Source organism: Berghia stephanieae, chromosome 2 (assembly GCF_034508935.2).
Source record: "Berghia stephanieae isolate SIO BIC M18660-M18661 chromosome 2, UCSD_Bste_1.3, whole genome shotgun sequence".
Taxonomy (NCBI): Eukaryota; Metazoa; Mollusca; class Gastropoda; order Nudibranchia; family Aeolidiidae; genus Berghia; species Berghia stephanieae.
Window position 1 is genome coordinate 96,370,867 of NC_088361.1, and position 14,643 is coordinate 96,385,509.

The 14,643-nt window shown below is 33.2% G+C and overlaps 1 protein-coding gene across 1 annotated transcript in view; it reads right to left on the reverse strand.

Moving 5' to 3' along the window:
* Positions 1-2,576: 2,576 nt before the first annotated feature.
* The window catches only part of LOC144965946 (prominin-1-A-like), a 67,045-nt gene continuing 54,978 nt past the window's right edge, over positions 2,577-14,643 (reverse strand). Inside the window, exons 21-28 of the mRNA XM_078901830.1 lie at positions 14,211-14,297; positions 13,493-13,561; positions 12,759-12,851; positions 11,166-11,269; positions 8,879-8,911; positions 6,596-6,634; positions 4,771-4,791; positions 2,577-2,776 (exon numbers count right to left, since the gene is read on the reverse strand). Coding sequence (XP_078757956.1) covers positions 2,752-2,776; positions 4,771-4,791; positions 6,596-6,634; positions 8,879-8,911; positions 11,166-11,269; positions 12,759-12,851; positions 13,493-13,561; positions 14,211-14,297 — 471 coding nt within the window. The 3' untranslated portion in view covers positions 2,577-2,751. The remainder of the gene's footprint in view (positions 2,777-4,770; positions 4,792-6,595; positions 6,635-8,878; positions 8,912-11,165; positions 11,270-12,758; positions 12,852-13,492; positions 13,562-14,210; positions 14,298-14,643) is intronic.

Genomic DNA, 14,643 nt, shown 5'->3' on the forward strand with positions numbered 1-14,643 from the left:
ATAACAGGTCCATTGCAAAATGCAAGACACTCCATACCCCCAACTGTATCACGATCAAAGCACACCAGAGACTATACATGGCCTTAGATCACGATCCAACAATACAATCACTGCTATGCTAGGTGGATAGTCTGTCGTCAGTAGCACAACGGTAGCCTTTTGTCTTGTCACAACGTCCAGAGAAGTTATGCGTTGTCAGTGACCGGCTAGGTGACAATGATCGCAAGACTCTGTCCTCGTCATTGTGTCATTGGGTAAGGCACTTTACATATATTACCTCACTGCACCCAGGAGTGAATGAATACATGATCGTAGGCAGATAGAGACGTCTATTTTAAGAGTGCAAGTTTAGAATAGACACATAGAAGGGAAATTATACTGTATTAAATGTTGTTTTTTTTTTTGTTTCTACACAGTGTGCTGTGGGAATAAATGAAGCATTGAAACATACATTGAGCAGACTGAATCTGTGTCAATACGCTTTCTAAACGCTCAAACCTATTTTCCTAGTAATTTTTAGAGATGCCAGAAAACAACCTGATGCTATGCTCATTTAAACCAGATCCGCAATTTTTTGTGTGAGTTCACTGATTGACCTATGGCCCAAGAAAACTTGAGTGTGACATATTGATATGGTATCCGCTTCATAATCAGAGAAATCAGATTTGCTCCTCATTCATTGCATTTTGTAGTTTTGCATTAGTCACCTCGCTCTAGTTCATGGGATGCGAATCTTTCAATAATCTCATTACATAATTTCCCAAATAGATATTTATAAACAAATACATAACAAACATATAAACATAACAAACGTGAAGTCTGTCCTACTGTATGGATGTGAAACTTGGAACGCATCACAGGCATGTATAAGGAGGGTACAGATTTTCGTAAACAGGTGCATGCGTAAGCTACTCAGAATAAAATAGATGGATAGAATAAAAAATGAAGAAGTATGGAAAAGAACAGCAGAAACCAGTGGGAGAGGAAATAGGAAGAAGACGATGGAGGTGGATTGGACACACGCTTAGAAAGAATGACTCCACTATAACAAAGAAATTATTGGACTGGAACCCTCAGGGCAGAAGATCAAGGGGAAGGCCACGAGGAACATGGAGAAGAATTAAAGAAGCTGATATACAGAGAAGTGGTAAGATATGGAATGAGATAAAAAAAAAAAGTTAGCTCAGGATAGAGAAGGATGGAAACTGTTTGTCTGTGGCCTATACCCTGACCCAGGGTGAAAAAGGCAATGATGATGACATAACAAATAATATTTCTACAACAAACAAGCAAACAAAATAAATAAACTACGCAGCATGCATTAAATGCTTTTTGAGCTAGGTGGAGCTGGTATTATATTGATGAATAGATAGAAAAGATAATCTCAACCATTTCGGTAAGATGCTTGTCTTCTGTAGAAAGTTTTCACCTAAATTTTAGCTAGACCTTGCTACCTGACTACTGAGTGGACAAGGTAGACATAACAAAAACTGATATAGCACAGGCTCAAAGACGAGATGTTATTTGGCATGTCAGGCCACCTGAACCACCACCAACAAGTACGAAGAAGTGTTTTCCTTATTAATGGTTTAGTATGGAGGAATGGCAGCTTAGCCATTTTATGGTGCCGCTGCAGCACGTAATAGGAGCCTCCCAGTGAACTATATATATTTTTATTAATAACATAAAGACCGAAATCAAGAGAGAAAACGAATGCCCTACATTACTATTAGTACAAAGTTAATAGGAAAAAATCATCACTTATATTATCTGGGTAAAAATTTTTAAAAAAAAGTGGGGGGGGGGGGGGGGGGTTAAAGCGTATCTTATCACAAATAAAAGTGATTCTTAGCTGCTACTTGCTGTGGACTGTTTATTACATATCACAAATATTATACCACTTTAGCAGTCAAATATAACAGTAACAAATATGAAATAATATTATAGGATTGTCCCAAAACCAATGATATTATATTTATAAATCAAAGCAAATATCTCAACAATTATGTTGTAGCTAACACTGCATTACATTAGGCAATGATAAAAACGAGAGAGAGAGAGAGAGAGAGAGAGAGAGAGAGAGAGAGAGAGAGAGAGAGAGAGAAAGAGAGAGAGAGATGGTCGCTGTTACTGGACCTCAAAAAGCTCAACAGAGAAAAGACAACAGCAAGTACAATGCATATCATATTCTCTTATGTTTCTCTCTTCTTGTCAAGGCAATGGTAATCAGTGCCTATCATTTCAGTTAACTGGACTATTACTATTAGTCTATTTTACAAGACAACATAGCGGATCATTGCAAAAAAGATTAGAGACCACCTGCTTCCCTGTGGTAATATAAGGCGACGGGGGGGGGGGGGGGTAAACTGGACACTCGCAATTAAATTTAAGAAAATTCTATTTTAGTAAATAGATATCATTTTAGTGAGGAGGGTGGATATCATTTCTCTAATCGCATATTTTTTGAAAAAACGCAAAATAAAAACAAATAAAGGCAACAGGGGAAATGAGATATACCAAAACAAATCCCCCCCCCCCCCCCCACCCCCCTTTCGAAAAAAAAGATCGAGAAAATCTCTAAACTTGCATAAAACTAATCATTTTTTAATTTCATTTATGCAATATGATTTACGCAGATACAACATCGGATTGAGGCCAGGAATTACACATGGTATTATTTTTAATAATCGCATGGCTTTAGAGTAAACACACTGGTATCCAAAATCAACAGCAGCTGCTCACATTCCAATCCTACCACTTCTTGTCTTGGCTGACCCTGTGATGAATTCATTTAGAGAAAGGAAAAAATGAAGTTTTACTAGAATATACCAAGCTGCTAGAAGCTGTGGACTGTAAAAAAGTATTCAATAACAATGAATGTAACAGCTTCAAAAATAAAAACCAAAAAATCAACCCAATACTTAACACAGAAGCTCTGTGCTCAAAACGCTTCTTCAATCAGTCAACAACAAAAACTATAAAAAGGATGATACCTTACGTTAAATCTTGACAGAGGGGAGAATAGCTCTCTGTCTATCCGCTCAGGATAAGAAATGGCTAACAAGTCTTATTCAGTTGGCAGCTATCTTCCTCCTTTACCTCCCTCTCTTTATACATTGTATTAAGAGCTCATAAAGTTATAAAAGATGTTGGTGCAACGTGTTCTATAAATTATAACACATTAAACTTGAATGAATAGGTTGACTACATAGTTGAATAACTCCAAGTCTTAATCATTATACAATTACCCCTGATAATAAATTCTATATCTGACCTTATATATATATATATATATATATATATATATATTTTTAATGCCAGAAAGACCCTTAAATTCGAAGCCAGCAGGTAAAAAGAAAAAGAAGGTTACGTCATACTGGAAAAAGATTGTCAACAGGGACTTTACGATGGAGCATATGTCATAGTAAGAAATAAAGATCACAGCTTACAATAGAACACTTTGTCACTTCATAGAAACCGGATGTACTAAAGGCACGAGATGGACTAAGGTCTAGGGTATAAAGTAAACCATTTCCATTTAATATTGTCTATTATTGATAGTAAATTATGGACAGATCTTCGAAAGTGTCATAACTGTACATATTACGACTGGTGTGAATATTAATAATCTTTCCACCCCTAGTCTTGGAAAACCCTATCATTTCTTAGTAAAAACATTTTTTTAAAAAAGTAGTCCTTCAGAGCAGCCTTTAGGCCAATGGAGGCAGAGTTTATCCCGGTTTCTATAGCGTGAAACAGACAATAGCAATTGCTTGCTACCCTTTAGATAGGACGCTTATCTGTTGCAAAGTACTTTCTACCAGATCTAATAGACCCAACTACCCAATCACTGGTGGATGGATGGATGGGGGGGGGGGGGGGGGGGTCAGAAACAAAATCTCGACAGCACTGCGGGATCGATCTCGGTCCCTTTGATTGTGAAGCGAGTCCTGTACCAACTGAGCTATATTAAAACATAATCGCAGAATAATGTTTTGAACCCATTGAATATATATTTTATCCAAAGATTGCACTATAATTCCGCTCATTTCAGTGGCCTAAATAGAGGTTGAAAAGACAGCTGATTGGCCATCTGAAATAATCTTTTGTACATATGAATACAAATCAAATGTTAAAAAAAAGGGAATTCCAAGTGATATGGTTTAAGGACAAAGCAAGTGTTTTCTAAAATTATCATTATAATATATAACTTGAATTCATAACAAAACAAATCCTTCAACAACTTATTGGTTATGGAATATCCAAGAATTTTCCTTTAAGGGGTGGAAATAAAGGTATTCTTTCACAGCTAGGGGTTTATTAAATTCGTTATTCTTACTGCGCATAAACACTCACTTGCAAGATCGTGGTTTGGCTAAAAATAACTAATTTAATAAATGCAAAGCCATGAAAGAATCCTAAATTATTCTCTTGCTCTATATATCTATCCATCCATCCATCCATCTATCTATCTATCTATCTATCTATCTCTATCTCTCTCTCTCTCTCTCTCTCCTCCTCTCTCTCTCTCTCTCTCTCTCTCTCTCTCTCTATCACTCTCTCTCTCTCTCTCTCTCTCTCTCTCTCTCTCTCTCTCTCTCTCTCTATCACTCTCTCTCTCTCTCTATCCCTTGTGCTTGTCTGTCTTTTTTGAGAACATTTTCATCAACAAGTAACTATTCCATTTTTTGTTTGTTTTGGTAATAATCATATATTCTTCAAAAATGTAATACAGTTGTTAGTAATCACATAGAATCATCTACAACTTACATTTCCATTGGTCCCACTTTGCTGAAAATAAGAAGAAAAAATTATGAGTTTGAAAAATGGGCATTTGAGTAGAACTCATGAAAAAGTTAACTATCACTTGTTATATAAGCTCAATGGAAAGATTGTCTGATACATTTCATGGGCAATGATCCTGCTAAGGAGACAACTTATAAACCATAAAAATTGAAAATTTAGATTTACTCTAACATCCAAATAAAAAGTGACAAAAGTTCCCATATGGAAGGTAGGGGGTGAACATATGAAATAAATTTTCATTTATATAATACATTGATCATCGGCTAACAATCCCCAAGATTAGGTGACAACATAACCATGTTTTTAGCCGGATTAGGTTATAAGGCAAAGAAAAGACCCCTTGGTGGGGAGGTGGGGGGGGGTAGGAGTTTCACTAAAAAATGGAAGAAAATCTGATTAGAATTATAATGGTCTCATGTGTACTCAGTGTAAAAAAGCGGGTTGTTAGGCAAAGGAGTGGGATATTAGAGGGGTGTTTTTACTAGAAATATCTCTGTAACATGAGAGAAGCAGGTTATTACGCAAAGTGACTAATATAAGGTGGGCTATTAAGCAGTGACCACTGTATTTTGTAGACAATATTTAATTTTTATTCATTCCTGTATCCCATGTTTACATGATCCAATCTTGCGATTGATCGATTAAAGTTTATTTATTTATTTATTTATTCATCTAATATATTTCTTTCTTTCTTTAATCTCAGAATTTATACCTATATGGTGCAAATTGAAAAACTTGCAGTTTCTGATACGACTATGAGAATGAACTCAAATTATATGGAAAACTGCTTTTTATCATCATTATTGACTATGTTTTCTACTTAATGTATGCAAACATTAATAAGATTTGGCCAAGACTTCAGTGACTTTGAATGAAATTCTATTATTTTTACTGACGATTCCAAAATTCAGTTTTACAAGAATTCAAAAAAAAAAAAAAAAAAAAAAAAGGACAAAAATCACTATTAGATTTCAGACTGACAGATACTGCCAAGAACACCTCTTTAAAAAGAATGTCATATTACATCACTTAAATCGAATAACACGGTTTGCAATTTCAGTCAATAAGGAATAAATAGAGTGTACCGTTTTCTGAAAACAAATTAAACTTTCGAATCGTACCTCCTTGATAAATGCATGTATCAATTTATGGTTGTGTGATGACCTAGTGTTGATTACTTTTCTTTGAACATGTTTTATACCGAGTGTAAATAGCTAATATCCTCCAAAAAAAATAAAAATTATTAAATAAATAAGAATGCATTACATATATTCCATACTTCCAAAACATGGAATAGTCGGAAATTTCAAACTAAAAAAGCTAAAGATATTAATAAAGTTTAAAATGTCCTTGATAGGGAACATTTTGCTTTAAAATACATACTTGACTGATTATTCATAATATGTCAATAATAAGAATGGGTGGGGTTTTCTTTGTTTGTTTGTTGTTGTTTTTTAATTTATCTATTTTCTTCTATGCTTATATCTGTTTTTCCCTTTTTAATTTTAATTTTTATCTCAAAGTAAATGCAACGTGTAATGTATTGTTAATTATGCTTTAAAGGTCATTTAAGGAACACTTGGAACATTGTAAAGCCCCATAACTGATATGATATGATAATAATAATATAAATAATAATATTAATAATAATAATAATAATAATAATAATAATAATAATAATAATAATAATAATAAATAATAATAATAATAATAATAATAATAATAATAATAATAAACGATTACGTTTCCCAAACATTCAAAACATCATGATTTGTGAGAGATGACTTACTTCCCATGAGGTCCTTTGCCATTTTTTGTCACCTCGTCACTGTTGATATAGAGATGTTAGTGTGTTATAGGATTCCAAGGGAAAATATCGTAAATTTAAACGGACATGCATATTATTTTTATTATATTGTGAAAGAAATAGTCCAAAAAAAAAAATAAAAACACACACACACACACTTACACACAGACACAGACACAGACACATACACACACACACACACACACACACACACACACACACTCCCTCTCTCTTCTCTCTCTCTCTCTTTCTCTCTCTCTCTCTCTCTCTCTGTCTCTCTCTCTCTCTCTCTCTCTCTCTCACACACACACACACACACACACACACACACACAAACAAACACACTCAATACATTCTAATATCATTTGAAAAGATATGTCGTGTTCAGATAAAAGTGTTTGAAAGCAAGGAGTTGCGATATTCACCATGGAATGTTAAGAGCAATTGCCTAATGGGGGCATATTTATTTAGGACATATATTTTCTGATTTTTATGACACATATTTTTATTTCAAAATAAACAGGCGTTTATTTGTATTTCTCATCCTATTATTGATGTGCTTGATTATAGAGAGAGAAATGAAATAAAACCAGAGCATGGTAAAACATACTCAATGATTATTCAGAAGTTAAAGAAAGTTCAGCGACGCATTCTTCCAAGCCATAAGTATTTGCCCATCAATATTATGTCCAATCTTTAACTAGCAAGAGTCATATTCAATTTTATTTTGATTCGATTTAGATCTCAGAAAATTTCCTTATTACATAATTTTGGATACCATTTCAGGAACGAATTATATTAAAAGTATATCAAGAAATTTCAAAACTATTTAATACACAATGAAAAGAAATTAGGATCAAGGGTTGGCCCTTGCGGTAACAGCAATTTTGGTTTGAGCAGTTCTTTTTAATGCAAAAGAAGTTAAGATGTGAATAAAGCAAATAGAGATGAGAAATGACATTAGTACGTTTCATGAATTGAATGCAAACATGACATTTTAAAGATTCACAAATGATAAATCTGATATTCTTAACTATACTAATTCTAAAACAGAATTTTCATTTGCGAAAGAGATATGGTTAATGGATTAGATAGTAATGGAATGTTCACTGTTTTCAGATACAATCGAATCTGGTAATAGGAACTCTGCTTAATTGGAGTGATCTGTTTGTGACATAATTTTTTCTATATAATTTTTAAAAACTGATTAATCATAATAATCACCAATTAATTGGAAAGTTTTCAGAGCTCCATGAAACTTTTTCACACTTTTTAAAAATAACCCTTGAAATTTTTCTTTCAGAGTTAAGAGGAATAATAAAGTTATAAATGTGGGTTCAAAATCAACAGCGCCATTGAGTCACTTATAATCAATTCCTTTTTATCTTATTTGCTAGGCTTTACAGATTGGGCGTCTTGGGGAACAATAAATAATCAATTATGGTACCATACAAAAGGTTGTCTGATTTGACGAGTATTCCACATTAGATAGAAAAATGCAATTTGTTGTAAACTAAGGTGGACCAAGTTTCGTGTCTCTTTCAATTATACAAGGTCAAGTGTTATGAGTGTTATGACAGTTCATAGTAAACGTGTAGCCAGGATAGTGACTCATTCTCATTACATCCGTCATGCTACAAACACGTAATGAAAAATGGAGGGCATTTTAGACAAGCAATAGAAAGGAAGCTCTGTAACCATTTTTGTTACATTCACTACAATTACTGCAAAATTAGAAAAGCTAATGCAATTATTGCATGTGTGTAGCCTTAATAGATTGATCAAATTATGAGTGCCAACAAAATCAGTTACGGTCAATTGGAATGTCGTTTAATTGGAATGATTTCTTCATAATGGTTTTGTTCAATTAAACTGCTTAAAGTGTAAAAAAAAAATATTTGAAAATGCATCAAAAGGCTGAAATGTTCATATAATGTTAATGGAACTGTAATCAAACTGTTAAGGTCATTGCCCATTGATGATTAAAAAAACAATTCCCTTTATTCAATTCATAGGGGAAATTTGTCTTTCGGGTCTATTCCAAGGGTAGACTGGAATGACCCAGGCATCAGTCGCAATGGAGCATTGCAAACTGAGCTAGGGCGAGGTGACTTGCTCAAGGCCACACAGCGCAGCGGGTATTCAAACTCGGTACCTTTCGGGTACGAAGCAAAAACACTGAGCCATGCTGCCCCATGATTGATCCTTATATCCTCAGAAATAAACTAATCTCGATAATAAGAGTAGGATAAATAAAATTCTTACTCGTATGGCTCTGTGTAACTTGTTTCATACAAACTGAAAATGAAACAATACGATGTAAAGGATTGAATAGTATCATTTTGTATTGAATGAACAGTACAAACAATGGAAGAAATGGCAATTTTAGGGGGTGGGAATGTTAAAAACTTTAAATTTCCACGGCAATAACAAAACTGGTCAAAATTTTTTAAGCTTTCAACTTATGAAATGCAAGCAGGAAATGTGACATAGAAAAGATTGAGAAAAGTGAGAAAAAGGCATGCAGATATATACAAGTACTATTTATATTATATTCTTTATTTATTTGTACTATTATCTGTGTAATTGTATAATGTTTTAAGTCGCAATTTGAAGGATTGTATCTATATCTATATTTTAACACACACACATCCATCCACAAATTTCCTTTTTTGGGATGAATAAAGCATTATTATTATTATTATTATTATTATTATTATTATTATTATTATTATTATTATTATTATTATTATTATATGCGGCTATGTGGTCTAGTGGTATGACACTCGCTTTCGGATCGGAAGGTCCTGGGTTCGAGCCTCGCTCGGCGCATAGTTGAGTCCTTGGAAAAGGCTCTTTACTCAAATTCTCTCACCACACTCAGGTGTAAAATGAGTACCTGGCCATTAACAGCGTTGTCTTTGTCCGAAAAAAAATTTGTAATATCGCCTAACAGGCGTCATGTCTCGTCCTACATGTTAAATGTTGCTGTTGACCAGGGACCCCTTGTAAAGTGCTTTGAGCACATTTAGTGGATATTGCGCTATATAAGAGCTCAATTTATTTATTATTATTATTTATTATTACTATAATCATTATCATCATCATCATTATTATTATTATTATTATTATTATTATTATTATTATTATTATTATTATTATTATTATTATTATTATTATTATTATTATTATTATCATTATTATTATCATCATCATCATCATCATTATATTATTATTATTATTATTATTATTATTATTATTATTATTATTATTATTATTATTATTATTATTATTATCATTATTATTACTATTAGGTAGATGCCCTGTAGAAATGTAGAGCTTGTAAAACGTTATAAAAATGTTTGACTCTCGGTGATGGGAACTTGTTTTCTCAATAAAGTGATTCATCATCTTTGTGTAGGTTAATTTCATCAATTATCTCTCCTGGTAAACGATATTATGCTTTTGTCCATGAGTTTTGTTTGTCACATTGCCAAAATCTCCGGGCTAACATTTGATTTTAAACATGATGCTTCACAGCTTCTACTGTTATCTATGTTAGGGGAGTAGCCTTTTGTCTTTGTTTAATGTTACCATGCATTTTGAAAAATGTTCAGTTCTAATTCAAATTTATTTTAATATTCATCGTTTTGTAATGTAGTTTTTTTTCTTCTTTGTTTGGATATGCTTTAAGCTATCCCTTTGATGACAGCATGAAAACTGTAAAACTTTATATTGACTTTTGACTCTATGAATCTTAGTCTTAAAGTTACCACAAAAGTGCTCCACTGCCTCAAACTAGTGTTATGTTGGTATAGTAAAAACTCATTGCTGCAAATTGGATGCAAAGTCAAAGTTATGAAACTTAGTGTTCAATTGATGTTATATTTTAGAGAATGTAAAAAATTCTTAACCTGCAAAAGACTCAAAATTCATATTTCCGACCTGGGTCTGTGCGAGCTGGTAGAAAGTACTCGGAGATAGATTAGCATCTGGCTCCAAAAATTATTTTTTTAAATTTGAGCTTTTGTATAGCGCAATATTCACTAAACGTGCTCAAAACGCTTTACAAGGGGTCACTAGTAAACAGCAACATTTGACAGGTAGGACGGGACATGACGCCTGCTAGGCAATATTACAATTTTTTCGGACAAAGACATTGCTGTTAATGGCCAGGTACTCATTTTACACCTGAGTACAGTGAGAGAATTTGAGTAAAGAGCCTTTTCCAAGGACTCAACTATGCGCCGAGCGAGGCTCGAACCCAGGACCTTCCGATCCGAAAGTGAGTGTCATACCACTAGACCACATAGCCGCACTAAACTACAAAAGACTCAAAATTCATATTTCTGACCTGGGTCTGTGCGAACTTGGAGATGGATTAGCATCTGGCTCCAAGGGCCTCCTAGCTCTAAATGACTAGTTTAAGAAATTAAAGTCAGCTCAGGAGGATTGGAAAATTGGTTATTAATTCTCATGCATAAAATATGAGGCTTGACTTTGGGTTGATTATGTCAGATTTTCATTATCATTATATATATATAAAACTTACTCGTCCAATGTCATGGTCCTGAAGAGACTAGCGAGTTTGGTTGCAATAACAATACTTGGCATCAAGAAAGCTAAGCTCCATCCAATGGCAAACCAGAATCCATTCTATAATTTAGAAACATTATATTATATATATATATATATATATATATATTTTATATATCTATATATATATATATATATATATATATATATATATATATATATATATATATATATATATATACATATATATATATATATATATATATATATATATATATATATATATATATATATATATATATATATATATAATATTATGATAAAGGTAAGCTTATAAACGGTACATATTATTTAGGACAGTATTGAAGAAAAAAAAATGAACTGCAAAAACAAAGGTTTTAAAAGAAAAGTAGACGAAAAGTGAACATTAATATAGCTTACTTCCTTGATTAAAATTCCTGACAAAATCGTATTGCTGTTTAACACATCACATCATATGGAATTATAATTCCATTTTAGTTGTGTTTTGCGTCTCCTTTTTGTATCGGCATTTAAAAGATATTCTCAATCACACAGAGCGAGATAGATTAATGTATGTAAAGCTTCAACATTGCTCATCAATGCCCTAACCTAGCTCAAAGTCACTTGTTTATGACAAAAATCGGGACATAATCATAAAAGCAACGACATGCTAACACATACTGAACTACCTCATTTGACTTTATTCCACTTTTTTTTTTAATGTTAATTATATTTTTGCATATGGAATACAGCTGTCATCTGACACCATCTCTCAATATGACAGAAATTTGATCGTTAAACCGACCAAATTCTCCGTTCTCCTCTGTTTCCGAATCAGGGAAACTGACAGGCAGCATTTCTAACAAACTAAATGCATTCCAAAACAAATTCCTAAGAAGGATTCTGAGGATAGTTTGGTCAAAAGTCATTTCAAACAAAGAACTGGCTAAATGCACACAAATTGAACCAGAATCTGAAGCTGTAAAGAGGAGAAGATGGAAATGGACTGGACATGTCCTCAGTATGGATTCGAATGCCATTCCCAGGATAGCCTTCAGGTTGACTCCCTGAGAATGAGAAGAAGGGGCGGCCCACTGGAGACTGGAGACCTGAAGGAGAAGTATCGAGAGAGAAATGAAAGCTAGTGGATGGTCTTGGGGACAGATGACAAAAATGGCCTCCAACCGAGAAAGATGGCGTTCCTCCGCATCTGCCTTATGAGCTGATCAAGTACCAAGAGGACAGTCAGTAAACCAAACTCACATCATTTATGCACTTCAGGATGGAGGGGTAAAATAAAATAAAAAAATTTTAAAAATAAATAAAATTCCCTTTATCCATCCCATAGGGGAAATTTGTCTCTAGGGTCTATTCCAAGGGAAGACTGGAATAACCCAGGTGTCAGCCGCAGTGCAGCGCAGCAAATTGAGCTAGGGCGAGGTGACTTGCTCAAGGCCACACAGTGCAGTGGGTAATCGAACTAGGTACCTTTCTGGAAGACCGTACCGCTGAGCCACGCTGTCCCATAAAATTGAAGTATTTTCAGCATTTAAGGTGTTAAAGGAATTTAAATAAGTTCACTACTAACCATGGAAGCAATTAAAGTGTCACAAATGTTATCCACAAAAATATAGTTGTAGATGTCCCAAACTGGTCGACATCTCCCAATGTCGTAGTCAAGCTGCAAATTACAAATAATCATTTTTCTTGTTAAAATTGTTGTGACGCTTTTATATAATGTATAAGATGGAAGGTTTAAAAATCATATCTATAAAAAGTTTCAAATAAAGATATACATGTTGATAGGTAAAATATTTCCAAGTGTTCTAAATACGAGATTTTTATCATTAACGACACAAGCAAAAGTCAAATTGTAGCTCTTGTAGGAACGTTTTCATTTATTATTATTCTTATTACTATTATTATTATTATTATTATTATTATTATTATTATTATTATTATTATTATTATTATTATTATTATTATTATTATTATTATTATTATTATCATCATTATTATTATTGTTGTTGTTGTTGTTGTTGTGGTTGTTATTATTATTATTTTTATGATTATCATCATCATCATCATCATCATCATCATCATCATCATCATCATCATTATTATTATTATTATTATTATTATTATTATTATTATTATTATTATTATTATTATCATCATCATTATTATCATCATCATCATCATCATCATCATCATCATCATTATCATCATTATTATTATTATTATTATTATTATTATTATTATTATTATTATTATTATTATTATTATTATTATTATCATTTGGTTAGAGTGGGCACAACTCACAGCATGAAGAAGACGATTGATGTATGCATCCACGACGCCAAATATTCTGTTAGTGTAAGATTCAAGTCCCTTGCAAAATAATGTGAGGGTTTGTGAGGGGGGAGGGGCGGGGGGGGGGGGGGAAGAGGAAGAAAATGAAATTATATAAGGTACAGTTCAAATATATGTTTTGAATTAACAATCTTGTTTAAGAGTCAAAGTCAAATAATAGTTGCTCAATGTTATTATGTGGAACTCAGTCTAGATTGGCCGCAATCAATGACCAAGTGAATGATATTAGCATATCATAGAGCTGTGGGGTTGTTTTTTTTAAACGTAGTAACGTTTATAAAGAACATTTTTACAGTTTCATTGCGCTTCACAAAGCATTTCTAAATGTTCATTTCCCCATTCAAACGTTTCAGGCTCAAAACCCTTCTGCAGCCAACGACAAAAACAATTAAAAACATAAATAGTTTAAAATCCAGATAGACTATAAACAAGAAAAGACATAATATGTTGCATTAATTAAGATTGGTGCAGGCACAAAATTTAAAATTAACATTTCGATTCCAACGCTCAAACTATACTAAATATCTGGGGACCGTGCTTATGATGATTGGTCAATTGACAAAAATGCTTTGTATGGTTGGGGGCCTTTTTCCAAATTGAGTAGCTATCTAGCTGTGTTACAAATAAATATTATTGAGTTTTTTTATAGTAAGTATCACATTCTCACATTTTCAAATGACGAATTTCCGGCTTTGTCCAAGTTGTTGTCAAGTCCCTCCATGGCAGTTTGGACATTTCCAATTTCATCAGACATCTGTGAATAAAATATAAAATTGTGACAATGATGAGTCATTTTTTTTTTTTACATTTAAACGCAATTCAAGATTGTTGAGTTTCTGGTGGTTTTCCTTCAATGGTTCATGGTCAAGTGTATTGTGAAGATGTAAATTGACCTACTGCTTTTAGACCAGAAGGCCATGGTTTGAGTCCCATTCTGGCAAAGCAAAGCGGAGTCCTTAGGTAAAGGGCATCCTCTCATCAGACCCAGGTGTGAAATGAGTAAAAGCTTTGTCTCGGTCAAAAACAATTGTATTGAGCTCTAAAATCACGATGTCTCGTCCTATATTTTTATGTGAAGCATTGCAGTTGACTTGGAATCC